This window comes from Protomyctophum parallelum (assembly GCF_964188405.1).
Source record: "Protomyctophum parallelum genome assembly, chromosome: 17".
NCBI classification, from domain to species: domain Eukaryota; kingdom Metazoa; phylum Chordata; class Actinopteri; order Myctophiformes; family Myctophidae; genus Protomyctophum; species Protomyctophum parallelum.
In genome coordinates this window covers 15,724,097-15,748,275 of record NC_139719.1, presented here as the reverse complement: position 1 = coordinate 15,748,275, position 24,179 = coordinate 15,724,097, and the positions used below count along the sequence as shown (strand labels likewise).

General features: G+C 47.6%; 1 protein-coding gene across 2 annotated transcripts in view; it reads left to right on the top strand.

Moving 5' to 3' along the window:
* The window catches only part of LOC310875193 (C-terminal-binding protein 2), a 150,734-nt gene that overhangs the window by 108,459 nt on the left and 18,096 nt on the right, over window positions 1-24,179 (top strand). For both annotated transcript variants that reach the window (XM_083788334.1, XM_083788335.1), the window contains exon 3: window positions 18,053-18,207. In XM_083788334.1, the coding sequence (XP_083644460.1) occupies window positions 18,053-18,207 (155 nt within the window). The remainder of the gene's footprint in view (window positions 1-18,052; window positions 18,208-24,179) is intronic.

Sequence of the window (24,179 nt, the reverse complement as noted above, 5' to 3'; positions counted from 1 at the left end):
GCCGAGCACAAAGGGTGCCATTTAAGCCAGCTCTCTCTCTCTCTCTCCTCTCTCTCTCTCTCTCTCTCTCTCTCTCTCTCTCTCTCTCTCTCTCTCCCCCGTTTTCTTTGGCAGTGGATGGATTGGCGTGGCGGGCAGCTGGGTGGTGACAGGGGTGGGGCGCACAGGACAAGTGCCCTTTGTGTGCTACCTTTTGGGGAGGTGAAGGGGGGGGGGGGGTGGGGGGGGTTAGGGTAGTGTAGGGCAGAGAGAGAGAGAGAGAGAGAGAGCTGCCAACAAAGGGGGCTTATAGCCAGCACACACACACACACACACTTCTCAACTACTACATCCCATGCAGTGACCTTTCACTCAGCTGAAATGTTGTGTGGTTTGTGACAGGGTTTGTGAGTGACCGAGGGGTGTGTGTGTCTGTGTCTGTGTCTGTGTCTGTGTCTGTGTCTGTGCGTGTGCGCATGCGCGCGTGTGTGTTGAAAAGTAGTATGAGTATATGCGTGATTCACCCTCCCGTGCAGAGCAGAGGCTCATGAGGCCTTGGCAGCGTGTCAGTTAGAAATGGGCGGGAAGGCGAGAGAAAGACAAACAAAAGGGTTGTTTGACCCACCGGCACATCTGTGCATTATGCCAAGCTTCTCCATTACCCCACAGCCATGCGTGTGGCAGCCTGCCAAGTGTGTGTGTGTGTGTGTGTGTGTGTGTGTGTGTGTGTGTGTGTGTGTGTGTGTGTGTGTGTGTGTGTGTGTGTGTGTGTGTGTGTGTGTGTGTGTGTGTGTGTGTGTGTGTGTGTGTGTGTGTGTGTGTGTGTGTGTGCCCCCGCTTGCGTGCATTTTCCTGTGTAACTGTGGCGTCATACAGTAGTATATATGCATGGTAAATGCGTTCCGGCACGCAGATGCGCATATTTGCCCAGACGTGGCTTATAGCGTGAACGGCACTGCCAACCCCCTGGTGTGTTTGCCTGTGTGGACAAGCACTCCCGACATGCAAACATATACACATATCATCATTATCCCATTTTAGCACACCCGCACCCACATACAGTACATCCCCCCCCCCCCCCCCCCCCTCCCCCCCTGCGTGCCTGACTGGACAGGCGGATGCTGGTGTTCTGGGTATTAAGAGTGCATGGCCGCTGTTGCCCTGGGTGCCAGGGGTAAATGGACATGGCTGCATGTTGCCCTGGGTGCCAGGGGTAAATGGACATGGCTGCATGTTGCCCTGGGTGCCAGGGGTAAATGGACATGGCTGCATGTTGCCCTGGGTGCCAGGGGTAAATGGACATGGCTGCATGTTGCCCTGGGTGCCAGGGGTAAATGGACATGGCTGCATGTTGCCCGGGGTGCCAGGGGTAAATGGACATGGCTGCATGTTGCCCTGGGGTGCCAGGGGTAAATGGACATGGCTGCATGTTGCCCTGGGTGCCAGGGGTAAATGGACATGGCTGCATGTTGCCCTGGGTGCCAGGGGTAAATGGACATGGCTGCATGTTGCCCTGGGTGCCAGGGGTAAATGGACATGGCTGCATGTTGCCCTGGGTGCCAGGGGTAAATGGACATGGCTGCATGTTGCCCTGGGTGCCAGGGGTAAATGGACATGGCTGCATGTTGCCCGGGGTGCCAGGGGTAAATGGACATGGCTGCATGTGCCCTGGGTGCCATGGGGGTAAATGGACATGACTGCATGTTGCCCGGGGTGCCATGGGGGTAAATGGACATGGCTGCATGTTGCCCGGGGTGCCATGGGGGTAAATGGACATGGCTGCATGTTGCCCGGGGTGCCAATGGGGGTAAATGGACATGGCTACATGTTGCCCGGGGTGCCATGGGGGTAAATGGACATGGCTGCATGTTGCCCGGGGTGCCATGGGGGTAAATGGACATGGCTGCATGTTGCCCGGGGTGCCATGGGGGTAAATGGACATGACTGCATACAGCTGCCATCACCACAAAACAACCACCAGCCCGCCACCCAACCTTGTTGTCATGGAAGGAGCCACCTGCAAACAGTGGCCTGGGGTTGCTAGGTAACCGGTGGCAGCTGTTGACAATGTTGCGGAAAGAAGGGCTTGTCTGGTCTGCCTATATCTCTTCTCTTCTCTTCTCTTCTCTTCTCTTCTGTCATTCCCTACATATTTCTCCCCCTTTATTATGTTTATTCTGCCATTCTCTATGGATACACAGTATGGGCCTGATTCTTCAACGCGTTTCCGCTGATATAATGACGTGACGCTAGCGGAAAGGCATTTACGTGGATTTCCCACATTAATTTGGAATTCATGGAAATGGCCGTGAACTTGACGCTCACGTAGGTTTGTCGGAAACTCCGGCAAATCCTACGGGACCTCTTTAGGTGGCGGAGAAATCTACGCAAGCATACACTTGCGTATAGATTTATTCAGAAGGCTTTAGTCTTCATGCTGAATCAATAAATTGTTCCCAAATCTCAGATAAAGTATGTAGGCATGTGTCCCCAACATATTGGTCGATCAGCACATAAAAAATGAGTGCACTTGTATGCCTAAATGCATGCATTAGAATATTTCTATCATGCGCGATTGGGGCTGCTCACTCGGCAGCCTTCTACTCGAAGTGCAACGGTTGTGAGCTTGTAGATCAGCTCTCGCGGACTCGCGCTGCATGTTAAAAAACAAACTCACAATTATAATAAGAACAGAGGCTTATCTGCATTCTGTACTGTACGAATCCAACATTGTTTAGTGTAGTAATGCCTGCAGTAGGCGGCAGGGCCTATTGAAATTGTTTTGTTACGGAGCTCCTTGAGTTCACTGTCGGTGTGTGTGTGTGTGTGTGTGTGTGTGTGTGTGTTGTGTGTGGGAAGGGGGGGGGGGGGGGCAGACAGCAGCGTGCTGCCGATCCAATTCACATTGGAAAATTAATAGGCTAATTAGCCCTATATAAAAAATAGAAGACCACTTTGAAAGTCGGCCAGTCATATCATAGTTTTAAGCAAGCTCACCTCCACTCGCGCTTGTACACAAACATGACGGACAGACAGACAGACAGACAGAATTTATAATAATGTATATTGATATTGATCACATGGATGCCACACACAGAATAGTTTAACTCACTGGATAAACTCACTGGATTATAATTTCTTCAGACAAGAGGATCCCAGGCCTACGAGGTAGGCCTATAATTATTCACTTATGAATGTATAGGCTAATGTTCTTTATCGCGCAAACAGTGTCGAGGGCCCATGCCCCCCTCCCTCTCTCTCTCTCTCTAGCTCTCTCTCAAAAGACGACTTTTGCATTGACATATATCCGATATTTTAAATATCGGATATGTTTTATACCTCTGCAAAGGTGTGAGTGAGCACCCGCCTTGGTCCCGAACTTAATTAAATAAATTATAATTATATTGCTTCAGCGGAGCACGCACCGTTGTAAGCTTGGAAATCTTTTTATTTCCTTTGGTGTCCTTTGATGGATTGATGTCAGTTTGTACATATATAGTAGCCTACAGTGGTAATATACAATGGTGCAAAAACGACATAACATAAAAGCCCTAACTGTCCTGCTACATATGTAGAATTATTATATATTATAGTCTGCGGCTGCAAAGCCTTTCTTCTTTTTTTGACAGACGGATCTCAAACTGCTGTCTGCTGAGTCATGCTTGAAGCCTTTTATGGTACGATATGGGGCGTGGATCAATGCAGATGAGGTTGTCGGGTGCTTTTCCGATCACTTTGCACCCGCTGAATTCAGTATGACATACACCTGCGATACGTCTGCGTACCTGTGGTACATACCACTCTCTGAATAACACGTCATCTCAACGCAGCTTGATCGGACGGATAAATACGATATCTGTTTCCGCCACAGTGTAACGGTGGCATATTTCTTTTTAATGAATTAGGACCATTATGTATGTATGTACAACAATGCCCTGATGAAGACCATGGTTGATACATGTTGGCAGTTGCCTTTTTAATTTGATCAAGGCTTTCCTCATATATATATAACCAGTGTCATCTCATGTAGACAACTTGAGACTATAGTCCTATACAGTTATGGATGATAACTGGCCCAAAATATCGTCGATATCGTGGCCATAAATAACGATATTGCGATAATCAAAATTTGCTTAACCCATTGATGCCTGAGGCCGAATCTGGGAACTGACCTAAGGTTTCTGAAAACCTTCAAATTTTGTTTATTTCTTTTTTTTAATGGTCATGTTGCTACATGTATAGCAATAGCTGATGAGACACAGAGATTGCGCCGGCATCAAAGGTAGAACAACATATAGGTTGCACCAGGCCAAAAATAGCTGGGTCGGTTTTACCGTCTAATTAATTTTAACGTGGCCATGCGTTCACATTATTTCATTTTGTTAATCAGAGACTGCTATTACAGTCTATCGCCACAAGATGGCCCCTTTCGCTATTGTAATGTATCGTCAGTAATGTTCGCCTGTCTTGTTCCTCTCTGCCTACCATAGTGTGTGAGCTCCCAGGCTCAGGCAAACAGCGTTGCCTGGCTGCCTGCTCCGAGTTGATCTCAGTGATTATTTTACGGTACCCATTACATTAGTATCTTATGATGTGACAGAAACGAGTCATGAACGCATCCATAAACAATGCGCGACGACGCGCTGTAAGCTTGTAGATCGGCTATTTTCTGCACGCGCTCCGCAGTACGGCGATGTATAATTAATTCTAGATTGGAAGTGGAAGTAGTTCATGCCTGACTCCTGACAGAGAGTGTTTTTTTGCAATATTTTTGCAATGCTGAGCTGCAACGAATCTGTTCTGTGACTGTCCCAGCATACAGTAGCTCTGTGTCATAGCGATCCACAGCAACAAGTGATTTTGTGACTTGACGTAAACCATACAGCGCACGCACACACACACACACACACACACGCTGCTAGCTTATTATTTAGCGCGTGTGTGTCACTTGGCTTCAGCGTTGCCTGTCATGGTGCATGCACGTTAGGGGGAGGCGGGCGGGGGAGACCACGGCAAGTCGGCAACTGGCACAAGAATTTAGTCAGACACAGACGGACGGATGGATCATGCGATGCTGCCATTCTCTACTGCTTCCGTAAACAATAATCACGGCCACCCAACGCTCATGTCAGGTGAAACGGTTTGCCGGTTTTGACGGACGAAACCTTAAACCGTATTAAACCGCGAAACCGAAATACCGCACAACCTTAGTGTGGAGTGAAATAAGAGGGTTTAAGCCGTACTGAATTTGCATCCCAAGAAAAGCTAGGACAGCGATGACAATTAAAATCTCTGCCAATACGATTGTTGTGAACGTTTTCTTTTTGACCACGATAAACTATAAGGATTACCGTGCCGTCCCTAGTTGGAGCAGGCTTCTATCACGGAGCCCGTGGCTCAGCTCAGATCTACTATTACATTTCTGTGTTCCCCATCTCTTGGAGCGGTGAGCCGCAGCCGTGCCGCCCTTGGGAATCATTTGTAGTTGATCTAACCCCCCCCCCCCCCAATCCAACCCCTGATGCTGAGGGCCAAGCAGGGAGGCATCGGGTCCCATTTTTAGAGTCTTTGGTATGACCCGGCTGGGGATCGAACGCCGACCTCCCAGTTTCAGGGCGGACAACCATTTTGGGGCGGGAACCCCTTTTGGTGTTAGCACCAAAGCTATTGCTTTAGCTATTGAAAAATAGCAGACCTACAAGCTCATAGCGCGCCACGGAGTGGCACGCTACGAGCTTGTAGGTCTGCTATTTTTTTTTAATCTAAGAACGACTGACATAGAAACATAGCTTTTTCAGAAAACTGTCAGGATGTAGAAGACATTTTTAGAATCTGATCTCAGGTCAAAATGGGTTAACCACAAGGCCACTGAGCTGGTGTTCTCTCTGTTGGGTGACTATCTCTTCCATGCTGGGTGCTGCCGCTGCACGCCAGACTCTCTCTGACTAAGAGTTGCTGGCTTGGGAACCAGACTTCTCAGCCCTAGTTTTTGCTTCCGCACAAGTTATTATTGGTGCAGAGAGAGAGAGAGAGAGAGAGAGAGAGAGAGAGGAATGATTAGAATTGGATTGGATTGCTGATGAGGGGAGATATTATGGAGAACAACCACCCGCCCCCCAAAAAAGTGATTTAATGTGGGTAATCTTCATTATGTGGCGTTTTGGTGATGTGGGGCTTTTTATTTTTCCCCGAGCCTTTTCACGCGAGAGACCTACATTTCCAAAATACATTTCCTTGTGACCCAGTTCTACTTCTTTTTTTTTTAAGGCTGTTGTGCAGCCTAATATGAAAAGGGATGGCGTCACTCTACTTGCCTACCAGCTTGCAGTGTTTTACAGTGCGTTAACTTACTGCTGCTCATATTGTACATGCTTTTTAAATGTTTATTTATGGGTCTATGTTAGTGACTGTACTTGGCAGCGATGGTGCAGAGAGAGACAGGAAATGCAGGGAGAGAGTAATAATAATCATAACAATTTGGTCCGCACTCCTTTGCAGTATATTTGCCACTGTAAATATATGCATATACAGTGAAATGTTGTATTTGCATCTAACCCATCCTAAGTATGAGGAGCAGTGATGCTGCGTTCACACGGTACAGATACAATCTACCATTCATTTTCAATGGAAGCCGCAACGCCGTGAAGCTACAACGCAAATCCCAGGTTTTTTAGCTACTACCAAAGATACAGTACAAAGATACAAAGCCTCAAATATGCTGTGAATCCTTGTATCTTTGCATCTGCCCGTGTGAACGTACAGTAGCATGAGCGCTAGGGGTTGTCTTGCTCAGGGACACTTCGGCACATACGTAGATTGGGGGTCGGACTTATAGTCGGCTTATAGTCACCCACAGAAGTAGAAGTATATTATTCTCGGCACTGAATGAGAGAATAAGAATGACCAAGAATGACATGATCAGTGATGGCGACAGAGCAGTGGGACGTCTGTCAGACGATACTGGAGGTGGTGGTTAAAGAGCCGAGTGGGCGCGGGATCTTGCATGTGTGCTTGCATGTGCATAAGCCACCGATAGCTGCCACCACCAGTCCTTCCTTACACAATACAGTGTAGCAGATAATAGAGCACCGTGATGAATGTCGACGGAGCGTCTGGGGGATCATTTAGCAGGAATGGAAGCATGGATTAAAGCTCTCTGCGGTCGCCTCGACTGAGTTCAGTGTCATTTTTGAGTCCATATAGAAGCCAGCATGACTTCAATGGAGGCGTGTTGCACAGCGAAAACAGCCTATTCTACAAGCTCGAGAGCTTGTAGATAGGCTATTTTGGGCTATGATTTTAACATTAGAGCATTTGAAGTGGTCAAATTATAGCGATATGTTCAGAAGCATCTCCCGTAAAATCTTAACGGTCTGGGATATATTTCATATCAAATGTGACAACGAACGCACACTTCCTCCTCTGTTTGATACCGCAGCTGTTCTGTGCACCGCTTCCTCTGAGAGTCCAGCAGCTGTTGTAGGCCGGGCGGGGGGGGGGGGGTGTGTGTGTGTGTGCGTGCGTGTGCGCGCGCGTGTGTGTGTGTGTGTGTGTGTGTGTGTGTGTGTGTGTGTGTGTGTGATCCCTCTCAACAACAAGGTGTGCCCGTGTTGACGGACGTCCGTCCGTACCCGGGGTTTGGTTGGTCTCTTTGCAGTGTCGCTCCTATAAATACTTTAAGGACCACACACACGCTGCATTCCTAATTTCTTATCTTGTACAGAGAGAGGTGTTGCACCGTGAGCGCACTGTGACCCATGTGTCTGTACCAGGGGGGAGGGTGGGCTCGGACCGCTATGATCCACCATGATGCCACTTGTTTTATACCAGCATACTGGGGAGAGCGTACCACCGCCCGCCCCACTCGCTGTTCCGACACCAAGTACATCATCTCCCCTCCGTCAAAACCAGCACTGTGAGAGTCTTATCTCTCTATCACACACACACGCACGCACTCGCACGGTTATGCATCCACAAACACGTAGACACATACACACACACACACACGCATGCACAAACGCACACAGGCACTCAAAAGACAGGCAGTGACACTGTGATGATGGGGAATGGAGAGAGAGAGGGGGAGGGGGGAGGAGGAGGGGGGGGCAGATAAGTAGTGAGTGGGAAAGAAAGAGAAGAGGAGACAGACAGAGGGAGAGAGAGAGAGAGAGAGAGAGAGAGAGAGAGAAGCAATGATTGCAGAGGTAGGAAAGAGCACGGTCGAAAAAACACACTCACACACACACAAAGTCACACACAAACACACACACACACACACACACACACACAGGAAGGAAGAGAGATTTTAAAGGAGCGAGAAAATGACAACCGTACGACAGGTGGAGAGAGGAGAGAGATGAGGCGAGAGAGAGAGAGAGCTGTCACCACATGTATACAGTACTGTAAATTGTTTTCATCGGGGCAGAAACCTCTATATCTCCATATTTCATTCGTTCATGTCATATTTTGTTCCCCCCCCCCCCCGTAAATGAATGCCCTATACTTCGTCATACAAGAGTCTCGTACAGACGTATAGTGAAAATAGCCGATCTACAAGCTCCACAACGGCTCGGGATGCGAGCTAGATAGAGCTTGTAGATCTATTGCTTTTAAAACGATAAGACAAGAAATTATGACAAAAAATTATGACAAAAAATTGCGCAATTTGTTTCTACTCGGTCTGTGTCTCATAGGTGGGCTGTGGGCAGTTCAGAAACCGTCCTCCAGTGACATCATCGATGGGGAATACAAGCTTATAGAAACTGCAGGCTTTCTAGTCCTGAAAAGTTGCAATGCGAAAATGGAAGCCATCGTTCTCACGATAATACAAATCTAAATATATTTGAAAACAAATCTTGTTTAAAAAGAAATCTGCCTAATGATGATGTCACTGGTGGACGAGTGTCTGAACTGCCCACAGCCCTCCTATGAGACACAGACCTAGCAGAAAAGAATGGTGGAGTTTTATCATGAACATTAGTGAGGACCAATTATATGAAGAGATGTTGAAAAGTGGTGAAGTGGTCCTTTAATGCACTTAGGGACCACATTCTCAAACTGTCCACTCGTCGGCGACGGTATAAAACATGTTGTGACTCGTGAGTGACTCCTGCAGGTCGCATCGTCTCGTGTTGAGTGTGTGTGTGTGTGTGTGCGTGCGTGTGTGCATGCATGGATGGATGCCGTTGGCATGCAGTTGGTTGCTGTCCCATTGGCCAGAGGTGCGTGTGTGCCTGGATGCTGTCTCTGTCGTCTCTCATGCAGAGAGAGAGAGAGAGCACTGGAGGAGATGAAAGGTCAAAGAGAGAGAGAGAGCAGTGGGAGGAACTTAAAGGTCAGAGAGAGAGAGAGAGAGAGAGAGAGAGAGAGAGAGAGCGACCAAGTGGATGATTCACAGAGTTACAGCCTGTCTGTCAGCTTGCATTCCTGCCTGGGGGGAGTAGTCCCCCCCCAGAACCCGGCTTATAGCCATCATCACACCTGTATGGTTCCACATCTACAGCCTTCCACCTGCGGCCTCTCTCTCTCTCTCTCTCTCTCTCTCTCTCTCTCTCTCTCTCTCTCTCTCTCTCTCTCTCTCTCTCTCTCTCTCTCTCTCTCTCTCTCTCTCTCTCTCAGGGCTGCAGCTATCATCGATTATCTTCTTAGCGACTCACTGGCTGGATGGATGATCTTATTTTGTCATTGAACATACGAGGGTACAACGAAATGATCTTAACGGCCTCAATCCAGTGATAGAATAGATGTAGGTTATGTATAATATATACTATTGTACCCTCGGTATTCGGTACTATTCATTTCTACTATAATATCATCCCTACTGTCCATCTATCTATCCTGTCTATGTATTTCTTACTTGTACACGGTCTGTCACAAAGAGAAGTCCAATGCACCTCGGCCCGGTGTGGGCACTAGAAGGGCTCTGTGCTCGACAGTGGCAAGAGTTGCATATTAAAAAATATATAATAATCCCTGTTCCCTTCAAATGAAAAGAGACTGCCCAAATAAAATACTGGAGTCTGCAGTCCCAGCCTGCACGTTTTTATTAACCTCACCTCTGCAAATCAATAAAACGTGCTGCCTGTCGAGGGCACCAGGTGTTTTATTTGGGTAGCCACTTGTAGCAGTATGCTTGTTCTCTTAGTACACTAATACCCTTGTAGTAAAACATCTCATTTTGTAGGTTGCTAGGTGCTAGCGCATGTACACAGTACACACAGGCTTACTGGTCCACATTTACACTGTCAGAGTGGATGAAACCTCTTCCCCCTCTGGTGTAGCGAGGGGGAAGTGTGCCTGTGTGTGGTCGGTGCAGTTTGGTGTGTGTCTGGCTGTGGGTGCAGTTTGGTGTGTATGGCTGTCGGTGCAGTTTGGTGTGTGTATAGCTGTCGGTACAGTTTGGTGTGTGTATGGCTGTCGGTGCAGTTTGGTGTGTGTATGGCTGTCGGTACAGTTTGGTGTGTGTATGGCTGTCGGTGCAGTTTGGTGTGTGTATGGCTGTCGGTACAGTTTGGTGTGTGTATAGCTGTCGGTACAGTTTGGTTCGTGTATGGCTGTCGGTACAGTTTGGTGTGTGTATGGCTGTGGGTGCAGTTTGGTGTGTGTATGACTGTGGGTGCAGTTTGGTGTGTGTATGGCTGTCGGTACAGTTTGGTGTGTGTATGGCTGTCGGTGCAGTTTGGTGTGTGTATGGCTGTCGGTACAGTTTGGTGTGTGTCTGGCTGTGGGTGCAGTTTGGTGTGTGTATGGCTGTCGGTACAGTTTGGTGTGTGTATGGCTGTGGGTGCAGTTTGCACGGGGCAGAGAGGAAATGCATATTGAGTCTTCTCACAACATTGACGACACATGTCGGGTTCTTTATAAACGGGCATTCATTAGGATACCTCAGGCATTCTTCTCATCCCTCCGTGTCACGCCGTGAGAACTGTACGATGTTCACACAAAATAATAAACACATAAATATCATCACAACATACGTCTGACTGACGAAACATAGATGAAAATACAAACATCAGTGTGTCCAGGTGTCCATGTGTTAAGTGTGTCCATCAAACAAAACCAACAACAAAGATAAATCTATTATAGAATACCTTGTTGGCCGCTTGTTGTGGAAAAGAGGTTCTTGATCAAAGGTTCTTACTGTATGTCTCTTTGACCATTTCTCCTTGGCTTTAGATGTATATTTTATTACTTTAGAAGTACGCTATCACACTACACTGTCTGCAAGTGTACTGTTTCCTTAGTCAGACCAGAGTCTGAGTGAGACAAAATGTTTGCACCAGCTCTACTGTAGCTGTACTGTGTGCAATGACTGACATGCAATCGTGCATCAATCAATCAATCATGGTCCAGTGTAGTGTTACTGACAGACAGGGAACCTTTGTTCTGCCTCAGAAAGTTATCATCACATCATGTTTTACATTTTTAACCGAGAAGCAACCTCGCATCACATAGCTGTTTTCACCAAAAATCTGGCAACACAATCTGTGAACAGCCCAGCCCAGGCCAGCTCAGCTCAGCTCAGCTCAGCTCAGCTCTGCTGTGCTTTGCTCGGGCTCGGCAGCACAGGTGTCAACCGGCGCTGCTTAAAATAAAGTGCCTGCTAACCCCAGATGAAGCCCTATGAAGCGATCGCCATGACAACCGACGGAGAAGCAACAACGGCGTGGGGGGTGCGTGTACTGTAGACACCTCCGCTGTGTGGTTCTCCATCGCCGTAGGCCTGGGAGACGTCGTGCCGGGTTGTAATTGGCCTGACTTTCCCTCTTTTGCTCGCTCTGTCTCTCTCTCTCTCCTTTCTTAGGGGTGCAGCAATTAATCTGACTAATTGGTTTAATTGATTATAAAGGTCTTTTCACATGTATGGAAGCTCACAACCATGTTGCAGCAGAGCTTGTAGGTCTGCTATTTTCAGAGGTGCAACATCTTGAGCGCCACCAAACATATAATGACTCCTCTGCACTAGTCCCTCCCTATAACATTACGTCTAGGTTCTATTTGTCGGCGAAATTTAATCTATTTACTCTTAGTTTTAGTCATCGGATCTTAGTTTCTATTTTGTTTTCGTCGGTGAACATTTTGTTCGTCACCGAAATCAACGCTAGTGCCACTGTGCCTTTTTTAGCGTGTTTGTGCAGAGCCACGCACAACTTTCTCCCCCTTACTCTCTATCCCGCCCCCCCCCCCCCCCCCCCCCCCCCCCCCATATCTCTCTCTCTCTCTCTCTCTCTCTCTCTCTCTCTCTCGGTCTTAAAGCTGCTAATCTCACCTTGATCTCCTCCTAATCGGCCTCCCTTGATGCCCTAATCCCAGCCTGCACCTCCCTAACGAGAGGAGAGCTAACTGCACCTCCCTAACGAGAGGAGAGCAAGCGCCTCCTGCTAACTGCACCTCATGCTCGCTCGCCCACCAGTGGTGGGGGGGGAAAGTACTCGCATTCTTTACTTGAGTAGAAGTATCAATACTTCAATGTAGACTGTAGTCTGAATGGCCGGAATTCTACATTTACTTGAGTAAAAGTACAAACGTACTGGCATCAAAATATATTAGTATTATACAGAAAAGCCCATTTCAAGTTTTCAAATGTACTGTATATACATCTTTTCAAAATAGCAGATCTACAAGCTCACATTGCGTCACGACGCATTGTGAGCTTGGCTACTTTTAAATGGTCGAAATAAATATATGTTTTGTAATAACAATCAAAATCTACAAAGTAACTAAAGTTTTCAAATAACTGTAGTGAGATCTGATATGTAGTGTAGTAGAAGTAAAATTATTGGAAATTGGAAATACTGAAGTACAGTACAAATACCTCAAAATTGTACATACAGTAAGTACAGTACATTTGAGTAAATAGTTACTTTCCAACACTGCTCAGTGCTCACCCCTTATCTGGCCTCAGGGAGCCTGACATCATCATGCTCGTTGGACCAATCAGTGGGAGCGCGCACACACACACACACACACACACACACGCACGTACACAGGTTTCAGTATTGCTATACTTGTGAGTACATTATATATTTGGCCAATTTTTATGAATGCCATTTCATCATTTTTTTTTGCCTAACCCGAACATAGGCCCCAACAACATACGTAACCGTCTCCATTCCTAAACCCTAAACCTAACCTAACCTAACCTCTAAATGTCTAATCCTAACCCTAACCTGAGCCCTAATTGTAAGCCTATCTCAAACACACACACACACACACACACACACACACACACACACACACACACACACACACACACACACACACATTCACATCGATCTATCTATCTAATATATATATATATTGTATAAATTGTCCTTACAATGTCTATTGCAATGTATATGTTCACTACTATACTACATTTGACCCTCACAAGTATATAGCAACACACACACACACACGCACACGCGCAGATAATGATCTTAGCAACAGGCTCTGGAGAGCACCGACGCAACCAGATAAGGCTGACTCTACAACATGACATCACACCTCCGATCGGCCTCCGGGGACCCCGCCTCTCTCTCTCTCTCTCTCTCTCTCTCTCTCTGTCTCTCTTGTCACGGCGAGGGGTTGACTTATGATCCGTGACTCTCCCGTGGCCCCTGGCAGATCCGTAGCTGCCCAATCTATCTGTAGAGATCCCAAACTCCGCTGGCTACCACTCCACAGGGAGACGTTCTCGACACCCTCGCTGGGTCCCAACATCCATCCAACGCCAAAGCGGCTCAGAGAAAAAAACACAGCAGTAGCTGCTGCCGCCGGCCGACAGCATGAATATTGATGGTCCCTCCGTCCCCTTAGCTTGTTAACATTGTATGAGGACAGGGCCTGGTAATTGTCTGTCTTTCCCTGTACTGTACTCTGTGCTGTACTGTATGGCATGTGTCTTTGTGACGGGACGCACCAGAAGGTCAGCCCGCTGGGGACTCGTGTGGCTCAGCTCGCTGTGAGCCAAAGAAACGTGTGTGTGTGTGTGTGTGTGTGTGTGTGTGTGGAGAGACAGGGCGAGAGAGAAGGAGAGAGAGGTGTGAGAAAGAATCGAGCGGAGACAAAAAGCCTCCCCCCCCCCCTTCGGGATTGTGACATGCAGCGATGCTCCTCCATAATGGAGTGTTGTCAGCAGCGCCAGCAGGGCCTGCAGATGTGAGTGTTACCGTGGGTCGTTCGGTTGGTTGGGTGACACCGACACGTTGCTGTGGGTCGTTCGGTTGGTTGGGTGACACCGACACGTTGCTGTGGGTCGCTCAGTTGGGTGACAATGACACGTTGCTGTGGGTCGTTCGATTGGTTGGGTGACACCGACACGTTGCTGTGGGTCGTTCGGTTGGTTGGGTGACACCGACACGTTGCTGTGGGTCGTTCGATTGGTTGGGTGACACCGACACGTTGCTGTGGGTCGTTCGGTTGGTTGGGTGACACCGACACGTTGCTGTGGGTCGTTCGGTTGGTTGGGTGATACCGACACGTTGCTGTGGGTCGTTCGGTTGGTTGGGTGACACCGCCACGTTGCTGTGGGTCGTTCGATTGGTTGGGTGACACCGACACGTTGCTGTGGGTCGTTCGGTTGGTTGGGTGACACCGACACGTTGCTGTGGGTCGTTCGGTTGGTTGGGTGACACCGACACGTTGCTGTGGGTCGTTCGGTTGGTTGGGTGACACCGACACGTTGCGTGTCGCGATACACAGCTTCATTGACGCATGCAGGCCTGCAGGGCCAGCCTGTGGTCTGTCTGGGGGTAGCTCTGTGGGTTTTCTCCTTTTTGTCTCCACCAGGCCGAAGGCATGTGGGGAGAGTATGTTTTGCACTCTGTCCGTCCGTGTGTCCGTCCGTGTGTCCGTCCGTCCGTCCGTCCGTGTGTCCGTGAGCAGCTAATCTCGGCCACCGTTAACCCGGTCGATGCCACATTTTACACACACTCCCTGGATGCCAACGATGAACCTCTGCCCCAAACTTTCCAGAACGGCCTGTTATAGCGCCACCAGGAGGCCGCTTTGTGCAAAACAAGTTTTTGCACAGTACACCTACAGATTTTGTCCAAACATCACGCAAATTGGTACACAGTCTCTCTACAGCCATTCAACAAAACCGGTCTTTCAGATTTCTCAGACTCCATCCTGATTGGTTAAGATTGGCTTCCAAAGTTCACAGGAGTGCTCAGTTTCAAACAAAATGCTGCAAATCATGAACACATCGCGTGATTTCCCTGAAATTGTGCACCCACATTCCCACTAGGCAGAGGACGAAATGCCACATGAACAATTTCAACTCAGACTCAAGGTGGCGCTATAACTGGCCGAAAAGTGTTTTTACCTCTAACTGCACGGATCTGTGGATAACTTTGTATGCCAACTCCCTAGAGGCCAAGGAAAAACCTTTGCCTGGAATTTTTCACATCTGCTCTTTATAGCGCCACCAGGAGGCCGACATATGTAAAACACATTTTCTATTATTACTCCTTCCTTTTATCCAAATTTCACGCAAATCGGTATACACTATCTCCATAGTCATGTGATAAACACGGAGCGCCACCATTTCCCATCTTCCATCCTGATTGGCTAAGATTGGCTTCCAAAGCTCACACGATTCATCCATTTCGAAAAAAGGCCACAAATCACAAACACAGTTTGCAATTTCCGTTAAATTATACACGCACATTTTCACTAGGCCGAGGACGACATGCCACAAATTTTTCCTCAAAATCAGCCTCACGGTGGCGCTATAACAGGCCAATTCCTGTTTTTAGCTATAACTGCATCGATCTGTATACAACTTATGTATGCACACATGGAAAAACATTGTACCTGCATCCCTCCAACACGAACCTCCGGCCCAAATCTTCCTCAACAGCCTGTTATAGCGCCACCATGAGGCCACAACCTGACCTGCCCTGGTGGAGACCTGTGCCGATTGGCACTTTGTCTAGTTTAAATTTATTTTCTTCGTTATTCGCCTTTGCATCCCCCCCCATCTCTCTCTTTCTCTCTCTCTATCTCTCGCTGTTTGCATAGCTGCTATTACCACTCACATCAAGTCAAACATAGAAGCCAGTCTCACTCTGAACGAAGAACTATAAGAGCTAACTGTGTGTGCGTATGCGTGCATGCGTGCGCATGCGTGCATGCGTGCGCGTGCGTGCATGCATGCGCGTGCGTGCACGCTTTTGTCAAACTAGCACACAAGGGGTTATGTGGCCCTCCCGGCATGATGGAGTGCATTCGTGTCCACACCTGTGCACAGATATTCTTATCCCAGGGCGTACAGTACACAGTACGGTCGGTGCGTTCGCAGCAGGTGACATGTATACTTACTGTAGTGTATGCACGGGAGCATGGCTCTGCTCTGCATGCGTATGTGTGTGCATGCAGCTGTGTGCCGCTGTGCGCCGCCAGACCAGGCCCATTTATATACTCCCCTCATCACCGCCACGAGGCTGTGTTGTTGCAACGCGTCGTTGGCTTGTGGATCGCTCTTTTAGGCGAGCAGCGAGGATAAATTACAGTAAGGGTTAAGGTGAAACACGGCGGGTTCCTGTAAGCGAGGCGGCGGCCCCTAATCCAGTCTGAGTCAGAGCATCGATTTATTGAGCATGCGTTTGTTAGCTTTTAGAGTAGCCTAACCTAATCAAAGCCTGCACACGCGCACACTCGGGGGCGAGCGTGTGCGTGTGGCTGCTAATCATGCGCTAGTCGGCACGGTATGTTTTCTGAATTGTGACTTCACCCCTTTTGGCAATCAGATCTTATTTTAATGATGTTTGGGAGACAAGAAACACTTTCCTGGGGGTTTTTATGTGGGTAATATGTGGGGGGGTTTTTTAGGTATTTTAGTATTTCAGCGTGTCCAGGATGTCATGGACACTGGGCTCACTTCCTTCCTGGACTACAATACCCATAATGCTTTGGTACACTGCTCCTCCTTGTGGATAGGGGGAGGGATGTCTTACTGAGACAACATGTAGTCCAGGAAGTAAGTGAGCCCAGTGTCGATGACATCATGGACATGACATCATGGTGTGAAGAGTGTTTCGCTCCAACAGTTTCAGCTTAATGTAAAGCCAAATGTATATACTTTTATACACGCTCATCAGTGTGATGATCACACATCGGCTATTTTCGGTGCATATACAAGCGTGGAGTATAATAAATCGAGCATAAAAGAAATGTAGATGTAAAGAAACGTTTTAGACGCAAGGATTAATCTCGCTGCCGATGGCTTTTTAATTTCTGCAACGTGTGTGCTCGTACCCTGGCAGTATAAACTCTGTGTACTGTCCATCTGTTTCCGTTTAGCTTGGACCTGAGAATTAAAGCGAGGGGGTCAATCAGTATGGATGTGGGAAAGCATTGTATAGTGATGATGAATGGCCCTCTCTGCTATTGTTCAACACCGAGTTTAACTGTTTAGTTTCACCTGCGACTGTGTCCTACATTTATTCAGCAGGAGTTGTTTTTGTTGGAGCCACTTGACTGTACTATAGCCTCATGTAGCCAGCCTTTGCAGTGCATATTGCCCCCATAACTATTATAACTGCCCCTTGGGGGAAATGTTTTAATTTAATTTGTAGATTGCATACTGTATACATAGCATGATGCAACTAGCAGTAAAGAGGGGATCTCCAAGAATAATGACAAATGTTCCTCTTCTTGTCAATCGAATGTGAACTCATGGTGGAGAAGAAGTGACAGCCAATGAAATAAGATCCAGATGTATATGTAGCGGAAAAATAAACTGTAGACTGCAACGAGTACAGTCAAACAGTTGGTCTGCGGTATTGTTTCCATTCGGGTCCTACGTATTCAATTCATAAACATGACATGGCATTATGTGTGAATGAGTGATGAATGTACAGGTAACGCTCATACTGTAGTGAAGCACTTTGGATAAAGGCGCTAATATAATGAATGCCCCGGTGGTTCTCAAAGCGGGGTCCCAGAGACCCTCTGGGTTCCAACTTCCTACAGGGGGTTCTAAATGGGAATGTAAGCCATTTGGTTTCATTTGTTATTGGGGGTCCTTGAGATTATTTACCATTTTAAATCCTGACCCTCTCTCTCTCTCTCTCTCTCTCTCCTACAGGTATCCGGCCCCAGATCATGAACGGGCCCATGCACCCACGCCCCCTGGTGGCCTTGTTGGACGGGCGCGACTGCACCGTGGAGATGCCCATCCTCAAAGACCTGGCCACGGTGGCCTTCTGCGACGCACAGTCCACACAGGAGATCCACGAGAAGGTAGCGCACGCACACACACACACACACACACACCCCCCCCCCACACACACACACACACACAGAGAAATCTACATACACAAACACAGAAACATACATACAGTAGACGCACACACACACACTGCATTGTGCTTGTGTATTCCTCACACAACAGTGGACTCATAGTTGACAGACCATTGCATCTGCATCGCACGTACTCTCTCTCTATCTACGTTCCTCCTTTGTCATCTCTCTCTCTCTCTCTCTCTCTCTCTCTCTCTCTCCCTATTTATACTTCGTCTAACACCGGTGATGGCCAGCGAAAACATCCGATCTACAAGCTCACTGCGCGCCGCAGATGCGACATGTCGTGAGCCTGTTCGTCGCCTATTTCCGCCGTGCGACGGACGGACGGAGCATAAATAAAGCATCTCTCCTCACACTCCCTCTGTCTCCTTCAGCCTCGACAACACGGGGCTGATATGCCACGCACGGCACGCCGTGTCACCCCCACCCTCCCCTCCCACCCCTCCTCCTCCGCTAAAATAAAGTGGCTTCATTGTGATTTAATGTCACTTTGGTGGCAAACTGCGATCACGTTCTAAGAAGGAACAGGGCCTCATTCTAGTCTGTGTGTATGTGCTGTGTGTGTGTGTGTGTGTGTGTGTGTGTCTGTGTGCGGTGTGTGTGTGTGTGTGTGTGTGTGTGTGTGGGGGGGGGGGGTTAGGTGGGTGTGGGGGAGCGCGCAGCACGGTGTAATTACATTGCGCTGGCTTGTCGAGGCTCTTTATTACATTTTATGCAGCTGCGGAAAAGAGAGGAACAGAGAGAGAGAGAGAGAAAGAGAGAAACCACATGTATAATATTTGGCTATGGAATGGAGGCGCGGGTGTGTGTCTAGGTGCTATCTCTCTCTCTCTCTCTCTCTCTGGTGTCTGGTGAGGAGCTATCTCTCTCTCTCTCTCCGTCTACGGACCTCGACCCGACTCGGTGAAAATGGGACATATAAAAAAAGGCGCATTTGCATAGAGATCAATTCAATGTGAAACCTTCAGGCGACCAGGAGAGAGACGGAGAGAGTAGAGTGTGTGTGTGTGTGTGTGTGTGTGTGTGTGTGTGTGTGTGTGTGTGTGGGGGGGGGGGGGGGGCATAGCAGGGGTGTTTCTTTTGGGGGGGTTGTTTGTTTTAACATGCAGCTCTTATCGGGGAAACATGATTGTGATGTGCACCTTCGCTCGGCAACATATTACGCCAGACGGTGGTAATAACTGGCTGGTTGCAGGGATATATACAGTACATATACCCAGAGGGGGAGGTGTACCGTGTAGGTGTAGATTGAAAAGAGAGAAAATAATATGTCCAATCTCCATTTCCCTGGCGTGGAGACGACGATGGTCGTGGATAATCGAGTGAGTTTCGGCTCGGATGTTGGAACGCCCACCCCCACCCCGCACGCACGCACGTGTGCAAAACATACTCTCTCCCCATGCCTTCGGCCTGGTGGAGACAATAATTTGACTTAAGTAAAACATACACACACGCATGCCTCTGTCCACAGCAGCCAAACAGAAGCGCTGACTGAGTTGAAGGCGAAAGTAGCCTCGATTGAAGCCCGATTTATACTTTCTTGTATGGCGACGTCACGCGAAAAATAAAATACAAAAATATCAGATCTACAAGCCCAATGAACGGTAGTTTCAACTGGGCTCCAGCAGCGATCACTGCCTGTTGTTCCAGATCGCGACGGTGGAGTATTTTTCGGTTCGGCAACAATGGGACTATTTTCAAGGGGGATTTTCATGGATCAAAGGTGCAAATACTTCGGCGTATATATGCTCCAAAGGTAATTAAACAATCCCGGCAGCCTCGGTATAATGTCATCTTTTAATTCAAGAGTTAACGCATTAACACTGCCCGGCTGTGTCGGAGCCAGAACAAAAACACCTGCTCTCTGTCTCGCACTCTGTCCAAACTCTGAGTGACCGCAGGAATCCAGGTGAAAGGCCTGGCCAGCCCTCTGTCTATACCCAAACGTCTGCTATACTATACTATATACTGTATATATATATATATATACACTATATAGGTCAGTGCTTTTCGACCCTTTCTTCTACACATTCTCTAATTGTTCAGACTTCTTGTAAATTAAGTAATAATATCGTGTGGGGGCCGGAGGGTTGTCCTTAGAAAGGACAACTTTATTAGAAAAAAAACAAGTAAAATAAGAATAAAAAACAATAAAACAGTACAGTAATGCAGAAGTTTAACAACAATGTAACTCTTGAGAGCGTAAAATGATGGTTTCATTTTATCCCGTCGAGTGTTTTCAGGAAACATTTAAGGCCCTATGGTATGCAATCAATTCATAGACATAATACTGAAGAATAGCAATAAAATTTAATATCATCACAGGGAAAATAAAACACTGTACAAGGAGGGGAAAAGGAAGGCCATTTCCTCTCCCTTGGGCCTGCTGAAAGGTGGATTTTCAGGCCTGTTGAAGAGGCCAAAAAACTCATGTATTAAGTGTATTTGAAGGGAGGCAGGCTGTGGTTGTGTGAGGGGCCTGGCCTGGCCTGGCTTGGCCTGGCCTGGTGTAGCGTGTGCAGAATATCTCTGCTCTCTCAGCATTACAGCCATGCAGCCCTCATCCCAACTACATCAGCCCTGCTCACCACTGGGATGACCTCATAGTATATGATCCCTCCTCAGTATCACCAAATAATTCATGCATCTTTCACACACACACACACACACACACACACACACACACACACACACACACACGCACACACACACACACACACACACACACACACGTTCCTTGGCATTGCATGCACCCAGAGATATCATTCATGCAAGTATACTTTACAGAACACGCTCGCTCCCTTCCCCCTCACACGCACGCGCGCACACACACACACACACACACACACACACACACACACACACACACACACACATGCACATTCTCCAGTAGTTGGGGAGCCTTCTGTGTTGTGTCAAAAAAACGCCCGGCCGCTGTCACAAATGATACTTGTAAAAAGCAGCGGTGGCTCCAGTTTCAGCAGAGAGGAGGAGGAGGAGGAGGAGGAGGAGGAGGAGGAGGAGGAGGGAAATAGACACATTAGCTCAGAGTTTCCATTAAAGTAAAATGCATTCAGTTTGTCTCCCCCCTATACTCCCACACACACACACACACGCGCACACACACACACACACACACACACACACACACACACACACACACACACACACACACACACACACACACACACACACACACACACACACACACACACACACACACTCCTCCCAGTACCTTCCACTGACTGGCCTATAGTCCATTCCTCACGCTACAGCCTTTTGTCTCCACACACAAAACCTTCCCTTCAGGCAAAGTCCAGAGTAGACTAGTATAGAAAGTGAAGTGTGTGTGTGTGTGTGTGTGTGTGTGTGTGTGTGTGTGTGTGTGTGTGTGTGTGTGTGTGTGTGTGTGTGTGTGTGTGTGTGCGTGTGTGCGTGTGCGTGCGTGCGTGCGTGCGTGCGTGCATGCATGCTCGCAGACTCACTCCCATATCTTCTGCCGCAGTCTGAAAACCCACCTCTTCAGACTCCATCTTGGCCCCATAGCACTTGCTGTAGCACTCGCCCTACCCCAACAAAAGGCAAATGCAAAGGCTCGACTTATGTCATTTACATAGATAGCATTTTATGTAGACATAGCACTATATACAGTAGTATACCGGTATATGCATATTTCATTATATAGATTTTTTCCACTTCTATGATCATAGCTTACATATGTTTCATGATGATAATTAGTCTTTATGTATGATGTATCGCCATGTTTTTGTTGTAGCTTAATGTAAATCACTCTGGATTAAGAGTGTCTGCTAAATGCCTAAATTTTTAAGTGTGTGTGTGTGTGTGCGTGTGCGTGTGCGTGTGCGTGTGCATGTGTGCGCGCGTGCGTAGCTGTGAGGACCAAATGTTCACACCACACAAGTATAGTACAATATGAGAAATGGAAATTGCGAGGATTTCCATGGTCCTAACAAGAAAAAAAAGATGGCGATGTTGGGGTTAGATGTGCGCACACCGACACATAGCCGCTCTCTGTGAGCTTCTATTTTTCGCCTATTATCCAGCTATTCTTTGGCAATTTTTCGGCAGTTTTCAGAATTTTCCTATGCCGTCCTAAAATGTTGATGTCCTCTCAAGTATAGTAGCCTAAAACACACAGTCTGTGCGTGCGTGCGGTATGGTGTAGCTTTACCCTTGAATTAGCACTTCACAGGGCCCGGCTGGGACGCGGGGGCTAATAAAAGCGCAATGGGACATTTTCGGAGCTAATCTGCTAATCAGAGGAGAGCTAATGCAGTTTTGGCTGGAGGTGAACAGTTATTTACCACACTGCCCGCTGACAGGCTGATGCTTAGATCCACACTACACTGAATCCTGGAGGCCTGCAGGTCACCTTGTCTGGAGGAGGGGCATTTATTTCCTGATGTCTGTATAGAGTTGTGGTGGAGCGGGAGTATTTCCTGGTGTCTGTATAGAGTGGTGGTGGAGCGGGAGTATTTCCTGGTGTCTGTATAGAGTGGTGGTGGAGTGGAGTATTTCCTGGTGTCTGTATAGAGTGGTGGTGGAGTGGAGTATTTCCTGGTGTCTGTATAGAGTGGTGGTGGAGCGGGAGTATTTCCAATTTTCTGCACTTGTACTTATATACAGTATATATATAATACTCCACTACATCTCAGAGTGTTAACCCGTTAAAACTGGTCATTTTGTGTGTGATTTTAGATTTTTTGCAATAGCAAATATACACGCTCACAGCGCGCCACTTGAATGTGCTTGAATGTGTACGAACTACCAAGCAAGTGTAAATTAAAATGAAGCATAAACGTTTGCACTGGGATCAGCCACACGATGCGACCTCTCTCTTCAGTCAATTAGCCGACCCGTTGAGACCCAGAGGGCACGCAGTGCACTTCTGATGACGCCGCACAAACCTCCCTCCACCGAGACAACGTAATGACTTGTTCCAGCTCAGAGACACAGGGGCTTTAAAAGGACAGTAGTGTCACTGCTGTGCTGACGGCGGTTGCCATGTGATGTCTGCTGGGCTCATATCCCCCTTCCCCCTCCCCTCCTCACCATAAAAAACATTTTTAATGTCTCCATCTGTCATGTGGTCTTCATGGTTCACGCAGAGGGGACGAGACGTGATCTTGTGATTGTCATGGGTTCTTCTTTAAGGATCTCACATTGACCTCAGGGATCTGCTGTTATGGCCAGTTAGTTGGTTAGCCCATGAGGAATGGAGGGAACAATGAACAAACTGGGGATTGACCGACTTGAACGACATGTGTGACAATGTGGCCCCTGAACAATTTAGCTGAATAGCCCTGTTGTAGTAGTAGTGGTTTCTGTTTGACTATGAAATTACTTTTGTTTGAAAGGTTTTTAATACAAATCGTTCCAATGGCATCTGCTATGAAATTACTCTGATGGAAAAGTTTTGAATGCAAATAGTTCCAATGGCATCAGTTTTCACCTCAATGTAAATGGGCCAGAGTTAGCCAAGCTAAATTTCATCTGTAGTCCCTGGGCAGGCTCTTAAAAAATGAATGATAAAAGAAAGACAGAGTGTATAGTGTGCCGGCACACAACACCATGCGTTGATGCCATGTGTGCTTTCCTCCGCCATCGGTGTGTGATTGTGTGTGTATGAATGGGTGAATGTAATGCACAATCTATGCAAAGCGCCTTGAATAAAGGCGCTATATAAATTTGCCATCTATAGCTGATCTATAAGCTGCTTTTATGAGCTGGGTAGACAATTTTTCGGACTTTCAGGCTCACAGTTAAAATGTATTAAAAATGCCATCCATAAAATCCTTGTCCTAAAATGTTGATGTACGTGTGTGTGTGTGTGTGTGTGTGTGTGTGTGTGTGTGTGTGTGTGTGTGTGTGTGTGTGTGTGTGTGTGT